Raw genomic sequence first — 24,965 nt, 5'->3', positions numbered from 1 at the left:
ATTTTGCACAGTACATTTCACAATGATAAACTGTATTGCAAACTTTAACCAGGTAATCAATGTGAGGACATCAGAAAGAAATTAATTTATGGCAGTTTAATAGAAAAAGCAGAATAGAAAATTGAAGGTGTTTGGAAGAAACTCGATGTATAAGGGGGAAAATACATCTATCTTTAATTATTTTCAAGTTTAGACAAGCTCAAGCGACGCCAAAGTTTGCTAAAAAGTTTAAAAAGATGGCCTAATAATTCTATACACAATAACTAGCTTTCAATACAGGGCTCGTAAGAAAACTTGACATAAATGATTCGGCAACTACAGTTGTGACTTAATATCGACCATTCCTTTAATCACCATAAGCGGATACAGGGCCCAGCACCGGGTGATGTCCACTAAAATATGTAAAAGTTCTGCTGACGATATTTACACTCCTATGGACCGAGTGAGTAGCATGTTTGTTAAGATATAGCCATCAACAAACTACAAATCCATTATCTCTTATAATTGTAACATGCCAGTAAATACGGCAGATGTACTCACGTCTTCTGATGTGCATAAAGAATGTAATATGCAAAACTGAATGCAAAAGCGTTTGTATTGCAGGGTTCCATTAAAAAAATTGACTTTTTTGAAAAAGCTAGTCCATTCATGAACGGAAATTTACAACTGAGAATCGGTAAGTTTGAAAATAAATCCAAAATACGTAAAAAACCGTTATCTTTTCCTGCGATTCTTTATTTGCATTTTATAAGGTGACGACGGAACAAAGTCACCAACTTGGGCAAAGAAGTATGTTGAAGTCGTCAACGGAAAATTGAGATTTTCAAACTTGGCGCAAGATAAAGAAAAAAATTTTTGGATGAATCTCAACGACTGTTGTGTTTCCATCGAAGACAAGAGAAACATCCGACTTGAAAACGAGAACGGGTCATGTCGGGTGTTTAAAGCAGCATCGGAGTCCTTGGCGCTTCGCTGGCTCATGGCCATCGGCCACAACAACAGCACCATTGCTCCTAGTGCTGAAGGTCCGGTTAACCACTACAACGGTGCTTTTTATAAACAACGCGCGTAGTTTTGATGTTTCGTTTACGTTTTGATGGCATTACCAGTTTCTGCATTTTTTGGCGTAAACAGGATTCTGTCAAAAAAAGGAAACAAGCAAAAAACATGCAACGACATTCGAGGAGAGATACCTTCGACTCAGCGGGCGAGGGATTTTATCCTGGTTCAAATCCGAAAAAGATTCGGTTGCACAGGGCTCGATTCTAATCCGTGGTGGGCAAGTGATCTTCGCCAACCACGATATACAGATTATAACACACGAAGGACATTACCAATTACAATTTTTAAAAGAAAACGAAGTAAACAGCTGGTATAACGTACTTTTCTGGCATTCCCAACGCCGGCCTGTTGTTCGTGGCAGTAGTATTCGCAGCAAATAAACTTTAAATTTATGTAAAACAAATTGAACTATACCTTACTGTAAGTGGTGTTAGTTTTCTGTAAGGAAGTTCATGTCACCAGTGTACTTTGTTGTGGTTTTCTTTAATTTTTTGTTCTTCTTCATTTATGAGTTCAACTACTGTATATCTACTGTGATGTTGTGTTTTGAGTGGAATGATTTTCGATTACAGTTCCACGAAATATTAGTTCACTGGTAGCATTATGAGACTTAACCGCAAGTATTACAATACACAGTATCTTAAAAGTATAACATGCGCGTTGGAATAAATTTGGCGAACAACTAAGGTTTGAAATGCACAATACTTGCGTCATAACATGGCAAAGTGAAAGAATTTCAAAGTAAAGTAAAAGAATTTTCCACTTTTATGCCAATTGCATGACTAATAAATGTGACATTAAATTTTTTGTAACTTCAATCCTTTGTGCATATACATCAGTATATGCCACGCACGACTAGAAGCGAACAAAGATGCAAAACGTGTTTGAATAATTACCGAAAAATAATAATTTTTTAAAGGAATTAGCATCGCTCTTTAAAAAATATTGACAGGAGGTATTTACGAAAACTCAAGTTTCTTAAAATTTTTTGCAAGACTATCTACAAAAAGTCAAGATAGGTATAGGTCAGTTCGGCTTCACGTATGCGAAACAATGTTACAAACACATTGAAAAATTATGCGAAACTTTGAGCAACATAATTTTCTTCCCAAGAGTTGTGCATAAATTGTAGGATATTAGAAATACACGTAATTAATACTCGGTATTAAAACCAAGACTAAGCTAATCCTTTTTAAACAACTCAACATCGCTACTGCTCGCAGTTCGCTTTGATATATAAATACTAAGGTTTGTTAATTTCCATTTGGGTATTTTGAAGTCTTTGTGGAAGCACTTTTAGGGTAACGGCCATGAGTGGCAGGACATCCTTTTCACAAAACTCAATTTCTTCTAGGACTTTTCCCAATTCTGTATCGGGGAGTGAGTATTCTTCATGCTCACGCCAGCATTCCGTAAGTATGCCTCTTCAGCTTTACGTTATACTGAAGAATAGTACAACAGTTGTACTAAAAGTTCTTAAAAAATGAACAACTGAACTTTCTTTCTACTTTTGTTGTTTTATAGATTTTATACATCCTTTGCAGATATGTTGTCCTTATTAATTTTATAATCCTATTTAAATATACTTGTATACTTACTAAGTATATACGTACTAGGTATAACTAAGTATCCTGGTTAAAGGAGATGAGAAGAAAATCTTTATCAAACAATTCATTTTCACTGCCTGGACGATTATTCATTATTGGCCACATGAAAATAAGTGAGGAGACAAAAAGCATTTATAAATGCCTAAATAGTAAGTCTAAGTGTTTTTACCAATTTTTGCTTTGTCGTTTTTCCAGAAGTACGACGCCGAAAAAAGGAGATCTGGTCAAAAAAGTGGGTCGAGGTTAATAAAGGCTATTTGTTTTACTACCAGTCAAAATCAAAAAGAAATGACCCAGAAGAGACTATTTCGCTTGCCGACAGTTTTGCTTGTATCGAAAACAAGACTAACATCGGCATATGTAAGAAATCTTCCGAAGACATTGTACTCAAAGCTACCTCCAGCTCTATTGCATTACATTGAGCTCGAACTCTGGCGAACTCCGAAGCTCTATTGCATTACATTGAGCTCAATTCTGTACTATACCGCCTATCGGCCAAGGTATGTTTTATGCAAAAAGGTGTAGGCTTATATCCAGGCTTGTCCATGGGAAATGTCCCATGGGATGGGATGGGATGGGACAGCACGAATTGCAATTCCCATGGCATTGAAAATTTGCTAAATGAGCACAGTGACTCGGAATTAAAGTTAACAAAGTCAATAAATTTTGTCGTTTTGTATCTCTCTTTGTACATGTAGTCAATTCTAATAGACATTAGACTTAAATTTCCATAAATTTAATAACATTTATTGAATTGTATTTTGATGGGATGGCATGGGATGGGATGGGATGGGACAGGCATGAATTGCTATGGGATGGGATGGGATGGGACAGAAAAAAAATGTCCCATGGACAAGCCTGCTTATATCACACAGATAATAAAAAATACTATATTAAAGTGACAAAGCCGAAAAATTTTATCTTACACAGGTTTCTGCAGAACACACATCCACGGAACAACAGTCTTGCGAGACGTTTTTATCAACTTGTCCAAGGATAGTATGTTATCCTGGAGCAGGTCAGAAGACGAAAAAGAAAGATGCATCCAAATAAGAAACAGGGAAGTAGGTTTGGATGCAACTCACGGCAATGCGCTCTTCGTTGAATCCGAAACGGGGCGTCATGTACGTCTTCCAGTTGGAAGATGACAGTCAAGCAAAGATGTGGTCACCTTTGCTGGATTTGCACGCGAGTTTAAGTCGCTATTTCTAGCTACGCAAAGATTTATATGGACTTTTAATGATTGTATAATAAGTCAAAACCGATATGAACATTTGTGAGACGTAATAGGATTACTGCACTTTGCTTTGAAAAATAAAATGCTTAAACTTTTTTGAAAAATATTACAGGCGTATAAACTACTTGAAAAATTCATTGCTATTAATTTTTTAGCCATGTATTGCGAGATAAACAACTTTGCTATGCGAACTTTTTATAACTTTCACTTCATAAAATCAACAAGTGTGGTTGCGTGGTTGAAGCGCAGTTTTAAATAAAAGTAACGTACAATATGAGATTAAATACACCTGAAAAAAAGATATGTTTATTATACTTTCGGCGAAATGAAAAATGTCAATGTTTGTTTAATGACATCATAGAAAGGTATGTTATATCAGCACATAAACTTATTTTGTTGTGTTTGCCCTATAACGCTAATATATCATAAAACGAAACAAGAGTTTTATTGAAATGCATGCAAGTATCTACTGTCAGCATGCAGTCTTCAAATCTAGAAAAGTCAAAGCGTTTACTGTAAGCCAGACGGAGGCTTTAATAAAGTAGACAACATTTATTTGCAAACTATTACCTCTTTCACAATAAAAGTAAACTTCCCTGGCATGTTAAATTGAGCAAATAAGTGCTTCATCGCAAAGCTGCGACGACAAAGTTAACCTTTCTAGTACAAAATTAACACAACTGGCAAGTTAATATAGACGGCTCAGGATAAGACTGGGATGATGAATGGGAAAAAGTGCGATTATTATTTAGATAATCAAAACTACATGAAAGTAAGAAGTATTTCGAAGATATGTTATGGTGTTATTTCAATCGTGTGTGATTGTTGTCAGCAAAATTAGCTGTAAGGCAATTATGCGACGTGAGGAATATGTGTTGTTACGAAATTAATTATAAATTTATTCTCCTAATCAGGTTTAAAATCTTATACTACATTGTTGAGTGGGTGTTAATAGCTTCAATGATATGCTTCTTGAAAAACTGCACAGAATTTTATAAACTTGTATCTTAAAATAAACATCATGTCGCAAAGCAGGTTTGATAACAAACCTCCAGTTCCTAAAGCCAGAACCTTTGGAGCAATCCAAGTGAGTGATTAAATGACAGTTAATTATTACTCTGTTATAGGAGTAGGCTACGCTATATGTACAGGTATAACGCATACATGAGCGATGTGGTATAAAACGATGATATAAAAAAAAGGTACAGATACTCCTTTATTATAACTTGGGTTTAGTTATGATATTGATGTTCTCACATAGTCTTTAAATATTTATTATTAATGTTTTTTGGTATCACTTGTTCTGAGTAAACTTGTTCACTTGTAAATGTGATACAAATCAAGAAAGCCGAAATCCGTTTAATCTCACTTGAATAAGAGAATGAAATGATTTTATTACGTGTTTTACTACTGCATTTGTATTGCTGTCTACTTTCATCTGTCATATAAGTTCCAATAAGCTGTTTTCATTTTATAGGATAATCAGAACCGAGGAAATCCTCCCCAATATTCTCCCACCTACGTTCCACCCATACCCCAACCGATCATGAACGGATACCTCGACAAACAAAGTGGTGAGTGATCCCATTTCACTCAACTGCATTAATCTTAGTCCTGTCTAATTTACTTCTACATAACATCGTTAGGTGACGCGGAAAAGAAAAACCTTTCCTGGCTGAGAAAGTATGTTGAAGTATCGGAAGGGACCTTGCGCTATTTCAATAGCAGAGAAGAGAGGGATGAGAGTGGGATCGTGGTTCCTCTTGCTGACACGTTTGTTTCCATCCAGAACAAGAGAAACATCCGTCTAGAAAACAGAAACGGAGTGCGCATCTTCAGAGCTAACTGCGAGCTCCGGGCACAAACCTGGGGCTTTGTCTTGGCTCAGTACTGCATCGTCGCACCGATGGGAGAAGGTGGGGAATGTTTTCATTTTTTTGATTAATCGATCAATAACACAACAACTTCAAAAATAAAAACAAACGGTCCATATTTTCAACACCGAAGCATATTGACTGTAAGTACAGCACGGTTGGTAGGTTACACTATACTATAAATTTGTATTTCTCATGATATAGGCTTTTGCAAAAAATTGAGTGGGGGAAAAGATAATGTTTGGGAGGAGCGTTATGTCCGCCTTGCTGCCGATGGCATCCTATCTTGGCATAAAAACGACGAAGGGGAGGCTCGGGGAGCAATTCAGGTCCGAGGAGAAGGGGTAAGCATCGTAAAGGACAACCCGTGTATACTAATCGTTGCAACCAAAGACAGAAAATACAAATTTGAGTTTATTGACAAACCGGAGGCGATGTTATGGTTTGGTGCCATAACCTGGCATTCACATCGCACTCCGTTAAGCAACCCAACTGTCAACATTCGTAACAAGAGATCCTTTTAAATCATTTTGTTCATTCTTTCACTTTCATTTTAAACCTTTATCTAGAGTTCAATTGCTTGTTTGTAGTACTACAAGCGCTGAAATACATGCTTATTACGCTGAAGTAAATTTTGTTGTATTTGGAACAAGAATAGGCCTAATACGTTATCATCTTTTCTGTAGAAGCTCGAGCTTTTATTGTGCTACATTTTCTGCAACTTTAACTTGATTACGCCACCTAGCAAGTACAAAATTACATCGTTTGAAAGAGAGAGAGGGCGTAAAAAAACATTATTTTGCTCTTTTGCGCCTGTTTGTTCGGAAGATCGTTTTAACTGTTGACGTTAATACCTTTAATGCTTATCATGTATTATATAGTTTATTCCGTGCTCTATATCCTTTTGATTTATCTTTGTTTTGATTGGTCTCTATATGATTAATTGATTAAGTGTTGAAATGTATTCGATAAGATGTTTTTGCCCCAATAAGGTGACTTTTGCGCAAAATAAGATGAAATGTATAAAGACCATAACTTTAGCTATTTGTAATGATTTAAGTTTAATTAAATTAAATTCAACTCATAATCTAAAATAACTCATTAGTGATGAGTTAATCGATTTGTGTTGCTATAACTACAACGACTAACAATTCGCAAAAGAGCTTTGGTGTTTTCCATGTCATGAAAGCCAATAAACAAAAAAGCATTGGAGCATACGCAGCTTTATCAGAGGCTATACAAGCTTTTATGAAACAAGACGCTCCGGCGTTTCTTTGTTCAAAAAGGTTGGTCTACGAAGTACCAACAAAAAGAGACGCGTTATTCATTGTTGTAAAGAATGTTTATAGGATCTTGAACACCGCCGAAAACTGGTGGAAAACGCAAAGAATTAAATTTGGATTGAAACTCTTGTTTATTGAAGCTCACACATCAGCGGCTATTTCATTAACCTATATTTACACAGAGCAGCAGCGTCATGACGTCAACATGCACACTTCCGCGATGATATGACGCTCTCCTAACGTCATTATAAGAGCAACAGTTCATCCGCCCACAATATATGATTTATGGTAGCTATTGTTAAAGGACGGTTGCAGCGCTAGTCCAACTTGCAAGCCAGTTTTAGATGCGTATAGCTATGAAAAGTGTGGTTATTGACCGAGCGGTGCTGCTGAATGAGATTGCGGAAACAGAGAAGTGAGATTTTGCTTGTAACGGAAGTTAGTCAGCAACTCTTTATCAATGCTAACACTTGCAACACACTTTGGCAAACGACGTTAGTTTTAAAGCGTCAGAAAGGTCGAAAAGAGTCTTATATGATCTTGTGTAGTCTTTAGGTGTAACGCAGAAAAGAAAATTTTGGCTAAATGTTTTGTCTGAACAGGCGATAGCTGCAGTTTTTTAAAATGGATGCAAATTGCACTGAATTTTTCTCTGCCTTGGATTCTTCTAAGGTGCAGTACAAGTGGACAAAGAACGAGTTTAACCAGAACATCCCATCCAATGCGATTGGTCGGTTATCATTGAAAACTGCTGGATACCCGGTGCGGGCATACCTAAGCACACCTCGCGTCACTTTATCACCAGTTGTAACAACATGTCAGGAAATATCGTGCCTTATAATTATCACAGTACCCGAGTTCAGTTCTATTGAAATTTGGCGATTTGTGGTTTTACGTTCGGGACAGTATAAGGTGGAGCCGGTTGGTTGTTTACGAGTAGCAGGATTGACGAGTTGGTCACAAATAACCTGTGATAATTCCGGCTCAGATATTAATAAAGTTGCTGATAACGTCACTTATTTTCGTCTGTATATTACTTGCCCACAGCTGGGCGTCATCAAATATATTTTTCTTCCTACTTTCAACTTTGTGGAGCAAAACATGCGACAAACATGTAAAACTATCACACATGATTCCCTTTACAAACCTGTGGCGATTGCATCATCAAAAGTAGAAAGCTCAAAAGTTGCGGTATGCGACGGGTCCTCCGGATTTATTTTTATATTTCAACAGTCCCAGACCAATTCTGACTTCCAAGTGACAAAAGTGATTTCAAATAGAACAACGCTGTCGTCTACCTCATTCATCTCTTTTGATGATTCCGACAACATTTGGGCGTCTAACTTCGAAAACAACTTACTGCTTCATTACGATGGTAGGAACAACAGACGTGAGGTAAGAAATTCCATTTATCCAGGTAATGGCCGGTCTTTGCATCATCTTAAACGTAAGATGTGTTATATGAAATCTGCATCACACTCTCACAGGAGTTCACGGCTCATCGTCTGGGCGGAATTTATCACCAAGCGGTAAACAACAAGAGTTTTCTCATCGGTTGCGACATGAAACACAACCGCGTGGTGGTGCAAAGAAGCAATTCTTTGGGACATCCGTCAGAAACGCTACTCCGGCCGTGCAATATACACCATCCTTTAGCAGTATCAGGAAGTAAATACATAAATATGATCGTCGTCACGTCGCGGTGCTTTGCAACAAAAACTCCCCTCGTTCAATTTTATTCGTTTAAAGATTTGTGTTGGTAATTGTTTTTGCGGGAATTTTTTGTTCATGCAAGCTGGTGAAAACTTTATTTTTGATTTAGTTTGTATTTTGAAAACAAAAACTTTTTATTGTTTTTTGTTTAGTGTCCTTAATTTGAATTTTGTAGAAATTTTCATTGCGAAGTGAAATGACCTCATAATTTTGCCTTTTTTGATTTATCAAAGGTAAATAACTAAACTAGATTTGATCGAAAATAGATTGCAACACCATTATCAACAATTTATGACGTTAATTCAATATTAAGATTTAAACCTTACTCTCTCATTTCGTAATTCCATCATTAGCACGTGAAGCGATTTTTCTCCTCAAATGCCCTTTTTCGGAAACCTTTCTCCTTTCGAAAAGTAGAAATTAAGTTCACCAAAATATAGATTATTTTCTTTCGAAAGTCTACTAAAGTGTAAAGAAGATAAAAGTCTATCCTACAATTCGATAAACAATGTCGTTTTTAAAATAATATTTGCGAGAAGTAATATAACCGTGAGCGTTAGGTAATTATGTGGTGTGCAAGCAGTTTCTTCTAATCATAGTGCTTTTCTCCGTACCCTGTTGGAAACGACAAAATCACTTCAATAAGGTTTTTTATTTCGCAGCAGTTTGGTTTACGGCACAACGTTTCACTTGTTGCTAAAGCAACTGTTTTTGGAAAATTTTCGTAAAATTAAGTTGCGCCAGGTTTTGTTTCAAAATGTCGGAAATTGAGTAAGGTAGATTTACAAAAAAAAACATTTTGTAAATCTATATGTCAAATAGGGGCAAAGCAAATCATTAAAAACAAAACTCGTCTTTGCAGAATACGTTTGGGTTGACTACTCTCGCCAATTCGAGCAACTCGTCCAGAACGACCTTGTGTTTTTTCTTTTGATCGTCTCTCTTTACTTACCCCTCTGCGACACCACGTGTATGAAAAGCAAGCTTTCCCACACACGAAACCGTAGTTTCGCCGAAAATGACGAGACGACCATATTAGGAAACTGTTTGCAGTTGAACTTTGGTACGAACTAGTTCAAACTTTGCGCTTACGTCATACTAGAAACAAATGCAGACTCGCACAAAAAAAGTAAACAGATGTTTGTTACAAATAGGTTCTGTTACTCCTGTCCCATATAATTGATTTAAAATTAAAGGCAATAAAATATGCAAAGTACTCGCTTTTACTGATTTTAACCTTCTCATGTTAATGTGTTGTATGTATTGATGCGTTTTCTTATACAGCATTTTGGTCTTTCTATAACCGTTTTTTTCGCTTGTACTACTATATTCTTACTTTGCACTGGGTAACCCTTCCGTACACTTGCATACTTTACTCACTTACTGTGTAATATGTGGCACTTATTTGTTATATATTTTTGCCACGTTTATCTTGTGGTTATTTGTCTTTATAAGTATATACAGCAGTAAAGAAACCTTGGTTCAGAGTTCCTTGATTTTTTATTAACGAACATTTATAAACACACAACAACCGCTAAAACAAGCAGATATAGAAATATCTTGGCCATACTGATGCAGTATTGGCTGAGTTGCTGAAGGAAGTTACACACTATACTTGAAAGGTTATGCAGTATATAAAAGAAGGCAAATTCAAAAACACCGAAAAAATTCAGACATCGAAACATTTAGTCAAGTCTGTGAAGAAGCAGCTGGCTATGGTACTGATCTGCAGCAAGTCAAAAATCCGCAGAAAACTAGTCACAAAGCCCTAAAACGTTTCCTTCTTATAAAAAGGACAAAAGGAAAACACTGGCAATAGTTCAACTCAAACAGTTAACGAAGTGAGTAGACTTGACTGATACTTATGCATCATGTACATTTGCCACAAACATTCAATATATAATCGAGCACACCGACGTTTCGTCAACATTTGTTTGTCACAGCTACAATGAAACAAAAACAAAAGCTGGAAGAAAAGTTGCAACGCACGGAACTCCCCGTCACTCGGCCTGCTGCGACCGCCGAAGACAATCGAATTTTCAAGTGAAAATACAAGCCTGGCTTTCTTGACATCACGTGGAGTACTGTAGCGCGCAAGCTTCTTTAAGGGCCTTTTGCAAGTATTCAGGCAAGAACGTGTAGCGGAGTTTCCTTTTGACTTTCCTCATAACAGTACCCTTTTTGATGTAAATTCGCAGAGCACGAGCCATCTTCTGGTACGTCATCGGGCAACGGTTGTTTTTCGCCTTTCCCCATGCACGCGCCAAACTTTCCTTGTTTTTCGAGTTAAACTGCAACACAAATAAAAGAAATTTTAAATATGGAAAACGAATGCGATATCTAGATCTGATCCCAGTAAAACGGTATAAAGTTAACTGCAATGTACATTTACAGCCGGCCAATTGTTTTCATCCTTTATAAGGCATATTTGAAGAAAACTGCACGTCAGCTTTTCAGGGTTGCGCATCGATTGCATCAGTCGGTGTCAGAAAATTACCATTGATTAATTATTATATATTAGGCACGCCAAGGTGTTTAGCGCTGCTTTAAGCAAAAATGCTTGAAATTTGGCTTGTGACATTTTGTGATTGAAACAAGCTGACCATTGAATAGGGATGACAAAGCGAATGGACAGAAAAGCGCAACATAAGCTACTGAAAATAATGAGTCACGTACACGCACATAAAGAAGCTTGCAAAGTAACTTATTCAATATTTTACGAAGCCTTAGGAAACAATATTCAAAGAAAACGTAGTTAATTGCAACGACTCATGCATTGCTTGTAAAAAAGGCAGGCAGTAGTGCAAGTACGCACTTCATGACTTGACACACAGATTAATTATATCCGGCGGCCAACCGTCGCATCGTTGGTATTTACCAATGCCGCGACCTAACTTGACCGAAACGAAACCTGTTGATTTCCGAAACGAAACTGCCTAATCTCTCGACGCAAACAACTTACGTTGTTGACCCGTCCCGTTAATAAAAATATAATTTGGCTTGTTTTGTCACTATTGAACCCGATTATACATACATCGGGCCACTCCATTCTTTGAAGTTGCGAAGGTGGCTTTTTGTTAAAATATAACAGTGTTTACCTTAAGCCAATAAGTTAGCTTTCGCGGGGAACACCAACTATAGACAAACATTATGCCTTATTTGGCAATTTATCTGATAGGAAAAACAACAATTCACGACTGTATAAATTTTGCGAGCAAAAAAGTAGAAATGAAATGTAATTTAGGCTTGAACTGTTTGATCTATTCTTTTCGATAAAGTTGAAATGTTGATTAGGCCGGTTTTAGGTGCTGAAGCTGATGAATGAAGGAAAACGACCTCTCGCTGATTCATCGATAAAACAGCGGTGATAAACAGCGATTATAACATTTAACAAAACAACATATTACTACACAGCACAGAAGCGAACGAGTAAATTTATCGCAAGGCAAAAACTTTGCAATGTTTATTAGAGAATTTTCTGCGGTTTCAGCTATTCGCCAAACATCTTTTAACGCTAATGTTTCAGAAAATTTTAACACTCGTGCCAGTTACTCCGACATACTATATATATAGCCGCAGGGGTTTCTATAATCGACAACTATCAGTTAAACGTAGACCTCGTGGACAAAGCTCTTTGCCAACACGAATTCCTTCATTGCCAAATTTCCATGCCATATGGAAATGGGCCGTTAAAAAAAGCCGGTAGCGCCTGTTCAACATAAAGCTGTTTGCAGGATGGCATGTCTTTACAAATAGAAGCTTTCTCTGCGCTAAATACCATGCATTACTATATTTCTTCTCATATGTACGGTTATACGGTAAATTTTACAACCAAAAACGAAAAACGTTTACGAAATAAAAATATTTCTGTATTTGAATATCAGTAAGTTTCAAGCTTAGCTTTCTTTTTTCAGAATTTCGCTTTCCAATTCTTTCTCGTATCCCAGCCCTACTTTAAAATACCTATTTCACATATGGCTTCTTGTTTATCTCTTCTCAGACTCAGACAAAGAATAACATTAATTTCATCAGTAACTAATTTTCATAGGACTACAAGATGACCTCGCTTTAAAGCTCTTGTTTTATTTAGAATTTAGATAAACGCTTGTGGAAGATTTCTCTTTTTGTTTGATAAATTGGTTTAAATTACGTTCAAATGTGCTATAAATTACTTGTAATTCTGTCGTGTTAAAACATATTTGTATGTATTCTTATCTGATTTCGACTTTTCTGTGGTAGTTGCTAACATTACAGTTGGGCAATGTAGTCATAGAACTTTGCAATTCAACAATGTTTTTTTTTTTTGTAAAACTTGAGGTCTTATTCAAAGATTTCAAAAGAAATATACCTGAAGATGCTGCAGTGGCTCAAAAACACCCATTACACCTCGAAATGTGTACAGCAGTTAAAAAGACCATTTACTCGCAATAAATGACGTTTAATTTCATTACCTTGGTAAGGGATTTGCTGCGTTTTTTTCAGCATGATTAAATTTTATTAATTGTTTTCCAAGATTTTTTGAAGAAAAATTAAAGCTCACCGTTCCAAAAAATAGCGCTGGCTGCAATGCATATTCTAACTCGATAAAAGTTTTGACCAAGCAGTCGTAAGAGACATTAATCAGTTAATTTTTAACGATACCGCCTTGTACAAAGCTTTCACATTTTTTGTAAGTCACACAATTTTAACTTTACCAGAATACCAGCTGTATGGTAGTTTTTAATAACTACAATGGAAATGACTGCATTTAAAACATGTGCTCCTAAATAATGTTTAAATAAAAACAATTAAATATTTCCATTATTTACCAAGCCGTAAACTGTTTAAACTGTAAACTCTTGCAAACTCTTGCTTTACGGCATTGATGGAAAAATATACAGTGTATATCTAGATTGTATCTAGATTGTACTGTATCTTTAAGCTTTACATGCGTGTATTTTTACTTGATGAAAGTCCAGCCTTACTTATAAAGCTACATACTGCTGGTAGCAAGACGAGCCCGGTTAGCCTACCGCAGAGTGCAACATTTTTGTAACTTTGAAACTTCCATTATTATATCAATTTGAATAGCTTCAGTTATTGAAATCTACTCCACAAAAACAACTGAAAGTTTTGAAGATTTTAAATGATGGGATTGACAATACTTTTTCGTTCGCCGTATTTTTGATGTTATAACATATGAAACGCCAAAGTTAATGCTTTACAGCTATTGGTAAGATGAAAGCTGCAAATACAAAATTGCTGTACATTAACTCTGAAACAAAAATATTGAACACTAAAACGTTGCTCAAAATTTATCTAATGACAAGAACTAGAGACAGGATATTAATTGTTTGATGGGACTAAAACTAATCATTCTTTCTAAAAATTATGTGACGTTTCAATGGTTAAACATGTTTGATAACAATAGTTTGTGAAGTAATTGTTACCTACTTTGCAAGCCATTTGATTAGAATTTCAAAAGATATTATTGTTAAAATTTGTTCTGCACGGGAATGATTTACAATAAAAATATTTTGCGATCTAAATGAATCACAAAAATGTATTCCAAATTAACATATACTTTAGTATACTGTAAAAATAGCTAAGATTAAAGTTGATAAAACAAAATGTTTTCTCTAGAATATTGGTCAACTGCATGTGGTAGATTTTAGGTGAATTTAATGGACAAAGAAATGTAATTGCATAGAATGTGAAAAATAAATACTTTTTAGCAACATTATTAAATACGTTTCTTGATATAGCAGTATAGCCCACATCGGTTTTGTAATATCGATATTGAAAATCAAACAAACTGAAAAACTTGCTGTATTATATGTTCTTGTCTCTAATGTTTGAGTAAGCTATTAAAATATTGTTGCGGAAAGTTAAATAAATTTCAAAAATATTGAAATCAATCAGGATTTGCTTAACGTTTCAATTTTAAGTAAAAGAGTTTGCAAATTGCGAGGTAACTTTCGCCACTTCTCAAAAATAGCGGACAACGACTTTTGGTGCGGGCGTTTGTTGCGTAAAAAACATATGAAACGCAGCAGTCATTTTGAAAACAATTGGCGAGGCATAAAGAAAAGGTTAACAGCAACAGCATACTTGCAACAATACAATTTTAACATGGACACATTCCTAAAATACTAAATGGTACTTACTTCGAATAGACCAGAAGATCTATCCACCCATTTGATCATGTTTCCGTATTGTTTAGGATTTTCCAAAGCCTTGAACAAGAAGTTATGTAAAATAGGCTGCCTCGGTTTTCTCGATGGATAAGTCATATCGCCTGCAATTTGGTCGTGTTTAGTTGTTACAAAGTCGTTAGTCTTATATGCTATGCACACCAATTTCAAATTAGTGCAAATAAGTGCGCTTATCAAGCACTTGTAAGTATAAAATACTACATACATCAAAGACGTAAAAGCTATTCATTTAAATTTCCTTAAATTAATCAACGGAACTGGCATGAAGCTGGTTACCGATTCCTCGGGTACTTATTGAGTGAAGTTACTTTAAGAAAACGGTTTTCGACTTTATTTTCACTTACCTTCATGATCAACATCATTTGCATGTGGTGAATTGCACTGAGAATACGCCGGTACTGAAAAAGAACTAGCGTGTGTAGAAAAGGCGTCGAAGCATGAATACTGCGGCTCGTGGTTAACGGAAGAACTGCTGCAGTCGCTGAACGACTCAATATCGGCGGCATCGAACTCGTTGTCGGAAACTTCTAAGTCAGAAAGGGACAAGTCATCATCAAAACTGGTTACCGGTAGTTCGTTGGGAATAGTGCACTGGTACTGAATTCCTGGGCCATTCATCTGGGAGACATTTGAAGGCGAGGTTTCTGTGTAAGCTTCGCCAACAAAGTTAGTTTCAGGCCAAGCTGGCTGAAATGCCTGAATGTCGTTGGAGAGTTGCGGGCAGTTTAGAGTGGTCAAGGTTGTGGTGGGGACGTTTTCTTCGTTGTTGAAAAGATGATCCAAGGAAGAAACATCGAATGAGTCTCTTTCATTACCGTTCTGATAGGATTCCATAGAGCACGTCGAATCTGTGCTCCAGCCTTCACTGGTCAAAGAGCAGTGTTGCAAGATTTCTTCAGTCAGACTTGGCGCGCACCAGATTTCACTAAAGTCGGGTTGTGCAGTGTAGACCGACATGACAGATAATGAATGAGAAGGGGGCGCGATGCTTGTTTTAGAAGAAGGTTGACGGGTAATCGTTAGACACTTATCAATTATCAAATAGCTTAATTACCTAGACAAAAAATACATTTGACTTGATGACGTAAGTTGCTTGTACGAATATTATTTGTTACCTTTTGCTGTCAGCAATTTCACTCAAAGATATAAATAAAACGAATAGGTACTGTAGTGCGTAAGAAACGTTGTTGATAGTTTTCACAACTCTGCAGCAGCGCGCCGAATTGGTTGCAAACTGTTAGCCAACGCCATACTATGCTGTTTCAAATGCTACTATGCTGCTATTGGGAAAGCCGTCCCTTTTTTAAGGTAGCTAGCTACAGTGTTATCACTTGTGGTGGAGTACTAACACTAACTCAACCAATGAAAATAATTACTCGGTCGTATATTTCGCAGATATCCTCTACTCAACTCGTTGCTCTGCTCTATATAACCGCCTGACGTTTTTTCCAAAGCATGTTGTGTGGAGTACCGCTCTAAAACGCTTTTTGAAATGGTGCTTTACCAAGCAAGCTATTTTGTGAGGGGAATCCCCTGTCGGTTGCTTGCTACAACCTATCGGTTCTTTCCTTGAGTCTATTTTGGTAGAAGCGGGCTTGCCCTGAATCCACGGTTTCTGTCTGTCTAAACAAATGGAATGCGAATTTCCCAGGAAAGATATTAAGAAAATGTTTAATGCGGTCCTGCCCTTAAATAGCATTTTGCTTACATTAACAAAACTGGCTTTGCCAGTGTAGGCGTTCTTCAATTGCCACATTGTCTTGTTGAAAAATAGTTTGAATTTACCACATTTACGTTTGCATATAATAGATTGACTATTTCTCCAAAGGTTTGGTTGCCTTTTGCAGATATACGCACAATATTTTACTGTTGACAACTGGAGCCTTTTACAACGTCAGATGTTATTTGCTTTGCGCATGTGGATTGCTTTGATTCAATCTTCTTTTTTTCCTCATATACTTACTGTATATTGCTATGATACACCTACGCACAATAGGTAACTTTTGTATATCAAATCATATAGTAAAGATGTAATAAAAACCGTACCATTGTGTTATTTCTTTTGAAGTGTTCAATGTATGTAAATGAATGAATTGTCTCGCATTGGCGGTAGCTGCTGGTTCTCTAGGCAGATAATAAAAAAGAGAAAAGTATTGTCAGAGCGTGACGGCAAAAGAATCCATGACGTAATTGCTGTATTCTTGTGATCAGGAAACTCCCGGGGACCAGGGCAAGGTGAAATTGTTCTGAAAATGAAGCACAATATTCAACCTTAGTTAACTTATGTCTATATATGACCTTGTCGTAGAAGAAGATATTATTACTTGACCATCTGGAGTCTAATTTCTCAGAAGGGTCACGATCGCTGAGGTCGCTACTACACAAAAGGTCCGCGTATGGGAAAAATGCTTGCCGACGAAGCTGTTGAAATCGTCAATTTTTACCCGGATCTTGTCTGAAAAAGCCAAAAAGTTTCCACCCCAAATGGTATCAGCAGAAAATTCCGCCACATGGGATGTCTATGTCTTACTGTGTATGAATCAGATTAACTCAGTCTATCAAGAAAAGTAAACGTAGAAACAACGGCAACATTTGCGCGTACAACTATGAAAGCAAGTACATGGTTTGCCAGAATGTGAACGCAGTTAACCGATAAAAAACAGCTTTGGAAAAGGAGTAACTATAACGCGTAAGATCGCAGCTTGTTGAACTTTTTTCTATGCATTGTGCGGTGCTCGATTACATCGCGTTCTATATTGAGACACGCGGCATGACTATATGTAAGTTGCGCCATTGTCTTTATTCATGTTGCATTCAAGAGTATGTAACAGGGAAATGCCAAACAAACAACATGCAAATTGTCAACAATTCATCTATATCCTGATGAAATTATTTCGTGCAAAGCTGACAAACATGCTAAACTCGTGAAGGTTTTGCAACAGGTTACGGTTACAATCCCTATCTTGTAAACGTTTAAGGCAAAAAACGTTAATATCTGTCGGAAGAAAACCTTGTCAGTGGTTAAATATCAACGCAATATCATGTAGCAACAAACTTTTGCATCAGCGCGAAAGTTCCTTTAATAATCTTTTCATCACGACGCAAATGTATGCTACTAAATAAAGTTATACCAAGCAAGACCTTATTGTGTACTGTACTAATACTAATACTGTGTATGTCTAAAGATGTTTAAATAGTACACAAAACGTTAATCATCTACAGAAGTTGACGCTTAGGCTTTAATCAAGTGCAAGTGTTATTTAAAATTGTAAGTATGAGTCAGTCGCAATCAAAGTGTATTGTTGTATTGTTTCTACCTGGTTTATGTAATTGTAGTGTTTTGCATAGCGTTGATTTATATTCATTTTTATTTATCTGAAACAGATAGATGCAATATACACACGCAGTCACATACACAACATTGCGTAGGATGTAGACTTTCATCGTACAATATGTCGTTATCTCGCTCGTAATATCATTCACATGACAACACCCACGCAGGTTTTCGTTTGAGGATTGACGTAATTCAACCTACGTTTTTGACAACACAGCAGATCAAAAGCACTTGAAACTAGCGCTTGATTGACTAGGCTTGTCAGTGCCTTGTGGCTTGTTGTCGCCACCTTGCGAACATGTAAAAATTTGTTAGGTTGTAATTCATCACAAAAATTGCTAATGGAAATGAAAAACGAAGGCGACATCTTGTGTATTGGTTTCAAAATAAAACGCCTTTCAGGAGAACTTTTGAAATGACAGTTTTAAAAAGTGCTCGTAATCTACAGTTTGTGCAGACACTTAGCAATTTTTGAAAGAAAATTGAAAGTAGATTTAAACTTTGGACGAACAAGTATTTTATTGTGTGTACACTCTGTACAACGCCATACATAACATTGACGATAAGCAAATAGCACAACACTGCAGTCCATCCATCAAAAGTCATAAAAGATGCCAGTATATAGAAACTAAATGTGTAGGCTTTTTAGACATAAGGATTAGTTCTGTTGTCGTGTTATACCAAAGCGTCAGACATAAATAAACAAGCACACTTGACAGAGCTATACCTTTTAAGTCTAACAATGTTAGTAATTTGCTATGGCGTTTTGAACACGAATCTGGACTCAACATTACCGCCATTTAGAATTATTTCGTATAGGAATGAAAGATTTACGAAGAGGCTTTCTTTTAACATGCCAGCTGAAAGCAGCCAGCCAGAGTGCAGCTTCTCTTGGACTGTCAAATCGAAACTGATAACCTTTTGCATCTACTTTTACGTGGATTATGGTTGGATTTACAGCATCAAGAGAGCAAGGTTCTCCTCTAACTTGGACGGCTCCTTTCAGTTCCGAGTCCTCATGATCGCTTCTGTACCACGAAACGACACCATTGGCGTTCAAACGAACAAATCTTTCTTCCCAAACCTTCTTCCCGCGGCTCATTTTATCACAGTAGCCTTGACGGAAAGTAAACATAAAACTGAATCAACAGGATATAAAGTACAAGAGACGAAGATTAAATAAAATAGATTTCAGTATAGCAAAGCATATACAAGCGACAGATTTTAGTGCATTCTATATAAAAGATATGAAATAGAATAAAATATTTACTTTTTAAGCGGTTTAGATTATTTACCTTCCATGATCGGGGCTATGTAGCAGTATTGAGATAAGGCCAACAACCATTCGTGGGCTCTGACTTCTGAGCTAGACTTTATTACGTAAACTTTAGGGTTACCATAAAGCGCCACCATTTTCTTGCCTTCCTTAGCAATGTAGTGGTTGCTCAAAGATATTGTTTGATGCTGGTTGCGAGTCTTTCTGGAAGCAGCAATTCGTAAAACTCCATCCTGAACTTCAATATACTGGCCCTTCCAAGATCGAATTTTTTCCGTGTCCGCATTATCTCCTAAAAAGAAATATATTAAAATAATTAGTTGAAGATCGTGTTTATTTCACTCAACCATATTGAAAACCTGAAGCTGCATAATGTAGTTTTATGCCAAATTCTTTTATAATAAATTCGTTCAACGCTAAATCTATCATTGTATACCACCTTAAACTCTTACAGTAATTTTAGGCGTAAAGAGCTTACTAAATATCGAAGCATAACTGGATAAATATCACATGGTATACAGTAACTTCAGATAACTTTTGCGCTTACCAATCCCAATTTCGACATTCCCGGATTTGCAACGCAATGGGATTGTAACGGGCTGCATTACTGGTTGCGATAGACTAGAAGCACCCTAAAAAAGTTTTACGTATATAATTCTTTGGTACAGCCTACTTGTACATCAAATTCATATTTTATTTTACTGTAGTTCACTTACTACTTCAATTCCTTCAAACTATTTTATTTTTAGTTAATTTCAAAGTTGAGAACACAAAATTAGTTTACAACAAACTTGACTGAAGCAGCGCAGCGTTTTACAAATAAAACCTGTTCAACCTAATGACCTAAGGCCCTGTTAAATCACATATAGAGCACCTTCGGAACGAATTTTTACTTAAAAATTTTGCAATTCCTCAATTGTTCTAAATATACAAATCCTTTGTCACCTGTGACATATGCTGCTGTTTGGATAAAATTGGAGGTTGCTGGTTAGGTGAAAAAGTTGACTGCTCCGTCGACGAAGGAGAATACGGTGGTGGCTGAAGGTCATTTGTCTGCCATATAAACAAACAAGAAACTTACATTTACAGCATATTGGTTATTCTTATAACTTTGAAATGTAAATGAATGGTAGATCTAAATGTAGTTTTATGGCATGAATGATGTGGGTATTGGAATAAACTAAGTGTAGCAACTAACTCGAAAACTGACTGTAGCGCCAATGAAATAATATAGTCTTTACTCTACAGTATCTTCTAAAAGCCTGCATACTATTTCATTTTTCACTTCTCCTTATGAACATAACATGTACAGTATTGTAACCCTTCCAGACGGTTCGAATAATTGTTATAAGTCAGTTCACTCAGATTTATTAGACATAATGAAAGAACATGCAAAAAGCTTGATTTCACAAATTTAAAACAGTTTGTTCTGTAACTTCATACCTAGTCACTTCAGATAATATAACTTACATCATTTAATGACGGAGCTGACGTCAGTGCAGGGTAAAAACCGGAGGTTTGAGGGTTAAATGCTCGAGGGTTCGGCTCCATCTTTTGATAAACTAACCTGTAACACCTATCTAATTAAGTCTTTTAGTTTCTATTTTGTACACTAAGATAGTTGAAATATGATGAAATATTTTCTAAAATTCATCAGTTCTTTGCTTGCGTCTTATTGGGTTAACTCCAATTTATTTATATATCTTGGGAAGTTTCTACTGGCTTGACTTGGACTAAAAATACCTGAAAATAAAGCTATGTTGGTTTTTACCATTTTCAACTCAACTTATTATAAGTTATGGCTAGCCAAGCGTTTTGCGGTTTCATGCTAGGATTTAAAAAGTTCCAAGTGCGTGGCATGTTCGTTCGACGTCAAAGACATACGGTATCACCTATATACTGTGGGTCTCATTGCAGATAAAGCGGACGGCAGTAGTGGTCAGCTAACTGCAAATCTATTGCATTTTTTACTTCCCAAAAGAATCTTATAACCAAACATTTGTTGGCTTTACGGTTTTGTTGGTTATTATGTATCCTTATACAACAATTCTAAACCTTGCAAGAAACCGATTTCAACCTTAACCTTAGTTTTTCTGTATCAAAAATTTTACTTAGAGTAGCCTATACTAGCTGCATCAATCATTCAAAATATGAGTTGTCGACTGTTGTTGGAGTGGTAAAAGTATTACAAAACGTAAAAATCTGTTGATCGCAGACAGATTGGCTGATTGCATAAATAGATTGTAAAGGCTCTATTAAACGAGCAGACATAGACGAAGACGTTTGTCAATAAGTTTTTATAATGATGTATTTTCGACACATTAGCTTACTGTTCTAAGTTAAAAAGGTTCCCAGGTGTATGATTTAAATCTAAAAGTGATGATTGAAATTTGTGTAAAAGACTAACTGCACGATCTAAATTTCAGCGACAATCAACTGTTTACTTTTTTCTCGCCTCAAACCAAGCAGTTTCATTCTATCCAATGAGATTGTCTTTCAATAGATTTTTGTTACATATGCTCTTGCAGAAACCGGGCTGCGAAGTGTAAAGTGTATATAAAAGTCTCTTTGCGCTTTGAACCAGCAAGGAACGTTTGTTTACGGGTGGTTTCTCGTTTTGTGACGAAATGCCTGGTACGTGTCACGCTTCATGCGGTCTATTCACGTATCGCTATTTTTAGAGTTACACCACCCGACATATACTTCTACAAGCTAGAATCACTGCCTGTTGTGGCGTGACGCTTTGACGTGAATAAAGCTTTCTCAAAATATAATACGTTTTGCAAAATCAGAACGGTTGGCAATAAAGGTTAATAACACAGCTGGTTCACATTATGCTTTTTATATTTTAAAGTCAAAATATTACTTGGGACACATGTTTATTTTTGTTTTTGCTTTATATTGCAAAAACCAAGCATATAAAGAAGAAAGTGGTACTAATAACAGTTCCGAAATATAATCAAGATGTACGACAACGAATGCAGTCAATCATTGCTGTATTTCCACTGAAACCCGTAAGAAAAATATAGGAAGATAAAATTTATAAAAACCTGAAAACCTATTAACCGATAAAAACTTACCCACTGAAACTTACCGTACTACCTACTTGTATGGTTCAACACAATAACGGCATTGCTACCAGTTTTTTTGCAAACAAAATAACAAACTCTTTCCAGGTTTGTGGTTGAATTGCAACTTTGTGACGAAACGTTCAAATTTAAATTGCAGCTATTGTATGAACTGTACAAAGAAAGAAATAAATAATAAAATGGATTGTACAAATTCAATGTAAGAATTGCAGCAATGCAAAACTAACAGCAACTAGTTGCGCATTTTTACCTTCTTATGTAAACGTTTTGTACGCACTTCTGCCATAGGGATGACATCACAATTAAAAAGTTGCGCTTTAGAAATCTTCGTTGAGATTCGTTTTGGGAAAAGAAGTAATAGTTGGTTATGACCAAAAATCAAAAAGTTTTTTCTATAGATAGAATCATTACAGCTCCTTTTAAAATGAGGGGCAAGTACAAAAACAGGTTGGCCTTAAATCAAAGAGTAGTTGTTGGGAAACAACATGGTAAACGGATTTTTAGTAGTCTGTAGTAGTTAGGCAGTTATTTCCAAAATTGTATCGCAAATTTCTCGTACTTTGACGAAGAGGGTGGATTTTGTTACGTCACCATGTGAAAAAATGCCTGGTGACTTGGGTTTGTATTAGGTATTGGGTAAGCTAGCTAACGCGTTTCGGATGGAATATATTTCCATAGATATTGGTGATTATTAGCAGGTAATGCTTATTCTCAGCATAGGACCGTCACAGATGACAGTACTAAACATAAACTGGTAAAGCATTCTTGTTTTTTCTGCAGTTAGCGGTATCGGACTAAACTATAGCCAACATCCAAGACTGAACTGTACAGCAGGTTAGCGTGTACATCAACCGGTAATAGTACATAAACGGCAAGCTACTTTAGGTTTACTTAATGCAAAGTGTTCCTGTTATACACTTAAGTACGCTATAATTGTACCTATTACCAGTAGGCTACTTTTTTGTTTGTCACGCGAAAAACTATTCATACTTGATCCAAATACCTGAGTCATCCCTATTGTTTCCGTTATTTTGACGTAATAGGAACCGCCATCTTCGTTATCATTAAGTGGTGAATTTTTTTGCCACTTGTTTATGGCAATAACTGCTTAACCACAACGTGTCAGTACAAATCCTTTCACCAGTATAATTACAGACAACTACTCTTTCATTTGAGGCAAACTTGTTTATGGACTTGTCCCTCACTTTGAAACTTTCAGAAATTTAAGATCATCTTGGAATTGTAGCTGTTTGTTCAACGTCCGACATGAAAATTTGTGTTCGGAAAAGAGACAATTTTTTGGAATTTTAGTCCAATACTTTTTAACAAACTCATTCATTATAACCTTGTTTAGAATCCGAATAATTTCAAGACAAAAATGAAAAGGTTGCCTGGACATTAAACATCCAGCATGGGAATTTGTGATCGGGTCAAAAAAACATTCAAAGGGTTCTAATGCTTGAACATTATAGCTTTTTTCAAATCCTATTCCTCGTTTCCTGGAGACATGTGAAAATAGACATGATCATATAGACCTGTTACCGGCCTTTTCTTATGCTGGTTCGAATAGACCTGCAGTTAAACTGTAGAATTGTATTTTATAAAACAAAGGGTAAAAACAGGCACGTCTGCTCACAGCTCAGGCAACGGTAAACTGACACGTTCGCCAACTAGCAAGGCGCAATTACAAACATCAGCGCCTCCGGCCGAAGGCAGAAACGCAAGGCACAAACACGTCAACCGAGCACAAAACACGTAACACTCCTCCCCCTCCAATAAATTTCTCCTCGACATTAACAAACTGGCCACAAGCTAATATATGGAAAATAAAACGACAAATTGCAATATAATCACGAAGCAACCTCTAGACTTCTGTTACCCAGATAATGTGTTAATCTTGAAGAAAATTGTCGACCACGTATGCCACAGTGGGCCACAAAAAAAACTTCACAAAAACGATTCCTCAAACACAGCAAAACGGTGCAGTAGCGAAAAATTATGATTATCACACCAATAAAAACAAACGGAAATCAAGGTAAAGCATTTCTATGTAAATAATATAAATACAAACATTACATTGAAAACCACAGCAAAATTTTAAATAACTTGTTATAAAAGAAATTCAAACATTTTTTGACTATACGAAAACAATAGTACAAACACAATAAAGGTGGGTTACAAATAATGCTTCATGCCAATAACACAACAAAAGGTATAAAAACGTGAGATTGATAGCTAAAATAGACGATATATAACGGATCCGAAATAAAATACCATCATACTTGGTATATGTGAA

General features: G+C 36.2%; 5 protein-coding genes across 8 annotated transcripts; 3 read left to right on the top strand and 2 right to left on the bottom strand.

The window, feature by feature from the left end:
- Window positions 1-9: 9 nt before the first annotated feature.
- On the top strand, window positions 10-1,742 carry LOC143466112 (uncharacterized). 2 transcript variants are annotated; one of them, XM_076964727.1, is made up of 4 exons: window positions 10-442; window positions 604-676; window positions 753-1,046; window positions 1,135-1,742. In XM_076964727.1, the coding sequence occupies exons 1-4, from the start codon at window positions 386-388 to the stop codon at window positions 1,440-1,442; spliced, it is 732 nt and encodes a 243-aa protein (XP_076820842.1). In that variant the 5' UTR covers window positions 10-385; the 3' UTR covers window positions 1,443-1,742. The 2 variants fall into 2 exon arrangements, with proteins under 2 accessions (XP_076820842.1, XP_076820843.1); XM_076964728.1 differs by having other exon boundaries at window positions 12-442; window positions 753-1,025.
- A 3,033-nt stretch (window positions 1,743-4,775) lies between these two features.
- Window positions 4,776-7,067, top strand: LOC143464577 (uncharacterized). Of its 3 annotated transcripts, XM_076962430.1 has the most exons (5): window positions 4,776-4,993; window positions 5,384-5,480; window positions 5,553-5,822; window positions 5,985-6,124; window positions 6,467-7,067. In XM_076962430.1, exons 1-5 carry the CDS (start codon window positions 4,928-4,930, stop codon window positions 6,623-6,625), a joined length of 732 nt encoding a protein of 243 aa, XP_076818545.1. In that variant the 5' UTR covers window positions 4,776-4,927; the 3' UTR covers window positions 6,626-7,067. The 3 variants fall into 3 exon arrangements, with proteins under 3 accessions (XP_076818545.1, XP_076818544.1, XP_076818546.1); XM_076962429.1 differs by having other exon boundaries at window positions 4,797-4,993; window positions 5,985-6,610; XM_076962431.1 differs by having other exon boundaries at window positions 4,992-5,108; window positions 5,985-6,610.
- Window positions 7,068-7,537: 470 nt separating this feature from the next.
- On the top strand, window positions 7,538-10,256 carry LOC143464573 (uncharacterized). Its single transcript, XM_076962426.1, has 2 exons — window positions 7,538-8,458; window positions 8,551-10,256. Exons 1-2 carry the CDS (start codon window positions 7,688-7,690, stop codon window positions 8,824-8,826), a joined length of 1,047 nt encoding a protein of 348 aa, XP_076818541.1. The 5' UTR covers window positions 7,538-7,687; the 3' UTR covers window positions 8,827-10,256.
- A 1-nt stretch (window position 10,257) lies between these two features.
- On the bottom strand, window positions 10,258-16,537 carry LOC143464574 (uncharacterized). Its single transcript, XM_076962427.1, has 3 exons — window positions 15,315-16,537; window positions 14,923-15,053; window positions 10,258-11,067 (listed from the first exon to the last, which is right to left on the bottom strand). Exons 1-3 carry the CDS (start codon window positions 15,925-15,927, stop codon window positions 10,849-10,851), a joined length of 963 nt encoding a protein of 320 aa, XP_076818542.1. The 5' UTR covers window positions 15,928-16,537; the 3' UTR covers window positions 10,258-10,848.
- Window positions 16,538-18,804: 2,267 nt separating this feature from the next.
- On the bottom strand, window positions 18,805-22,811 carry LOC143464575 (uncharacterized). Its single transcript, XM_076962428.1, has 6 exons — window positions 22,675-22,811; window positions 21,051-21,147; window positions 20,526-20,633; window positions 20,128-20,212; window positions 19,600-19,872; window positions 18,805-19,420 (listed from the first exon to the last, which is right to left on the bottom strand). Exons 2-6 carry the CDS (start codon window positions 21,129-21,131, stop codon window positions 19,095-19,097), a joined length of 873 nt encoding a protein of 290 aa, XP_076818543.1. The 5' UTR covers window positions 21,132-21,147; window positions 22,675-22,811; the 3' UTR covers window positions 18,805-19,094.
- Between the last annotated feature and the right edge of the window lie 2,154 nt (window positions 22,812-24,965).

Source organism: Clavelina lepadiformis, chromosome 7 (assembly GCF_947623445.1).
Source record: "Clavelina lepadiformis chromosome 7, kaClaLepa1.1, whole genome shotgun sequence".
Classification (NCBI taxonomy): domain Eukaryota; kingdom Metazoa; phylum Chordata; class Ascidiacea; order Aplousobranchia; family Clavelinidae; genus Clavelina; species Clavelina lepadiformis.
The sequence above is the reverse complement of the archived record's forward strand: the minus strand, read 5'-3'. Positions and strand labels throughout refer to the sequence as shown.

What these genes read in the sequence shown, in the direction of transcription:
- LOC143466112 (XM_076964727.1), top strand. Translation starts at nt 386, where the DNA reads ATGTCCACTAAAATATGTAAAAGTTCTGCTGACGATATTTACACTCCT. An exon ending in TTTACACTCCTATGGACCGA is followed by an intron (nt 443 to 603) that starts GTGAGTAGCATG and finishes TTTGTATTGCAG; the next exon opens with GGTTCCATTAAAAAAATTGA. An exon ending in TCCGGTTAACCACTACAACG is followed by an intron (nt 1,047 to 1,134) that starts GTGCTTTTTATA and finishes TGGCGTAAACAG; the next exon opens with GATTCTGTCAAAAAAAGGAA.
- LOC143464577 (XM_076962429.1), top strand. Translation starts at nt 4,928, where the DNA reads ATGTCGCAAAGCAGGTTTGATAACAAACCTCCAGTTCCTAAAGCCAGA. An exon ending in GAACCTTTGGAGCAATCCAA is followed by an intron (nt 4,994 to 5,383) that starts GTGAGTGATTAA and finishes TTCATTTTATAG; the next exon opens with GATAATCAGAACCGAGGAAA. An exon ending in ATACCTCGACAAACAAAGTG is followed by an intron (nt 5,481 to 5,552) that starts GTGAGTGATCCC and finishes TAACATCGTTAG; the next exon opens with GTGACGCGGAAAAGAAAAAC.
- LOC143464573 (XM_076962426.1), top strand. Translation starts at nt 7,688, where the DNA reads ATGGATGCAAATTGCACTGAATTTTTCTCTGCCTTGGATTCTTCTAAG. An exon ending in GTAGGAACAACAGACGTGAG is followed by an intron (nt 8,459 to 8,550) that starts GTAAGAAATTCC and finishes ACACTCTCACAG; the next exon opens with GAGTTCACGGCTCATCGTCT.
- LOC143464574 (XM_076962427.1), bottom strand. Translation starts at nt 15,927, where the DNA reads ATGTCGGTCTACACTGCACAACCCGACTTTAGTGAAATCTGGTGCGCG. An exon ending in AAATGATGTTGATCATGAAG is followed by an intron (nt 15,054 to 15,314) that starts GTAAGTGAAAAT and finishes ACCAAATTGCAG; the next exon opens with GCGATATGACTTATCCATCG. An exon ending in GATCTTCTGGTCTATTCGAA is followed by an intron (nt 11,068 to 14,922) that starts GTAAGTACCATT and finishes TTTGTGTTGCAG; the next exon opens with TTTAACTCGAAAAACAAGGA.
- LOC143464575 (XM_076962428.1), bottom strand. Translation starts at nt 21,131, where the DNA reads ATGGAGCCGAACCCTCGAGCATTTAACCCTCAAACCTCCGGTTTTTAC. An exon ending in GAATGTCGAAATTGGGATTG is followed by an intron (nt 19,873 to 20,127) that starts GTAAGCGCAAAA and finishes ATTTCTTTTTAG; the next exon opens with GAGATAATGCGGACACGGAA. An exon ending in CATAGCCCCGATCATGGAAG is followed by an intron (nt 19,421 to 19,599) that starts GTAAATAATCTA and finishes CTTTCCGTCAAG; the next exon opens with GCTACTGTGATAAAATGAGC.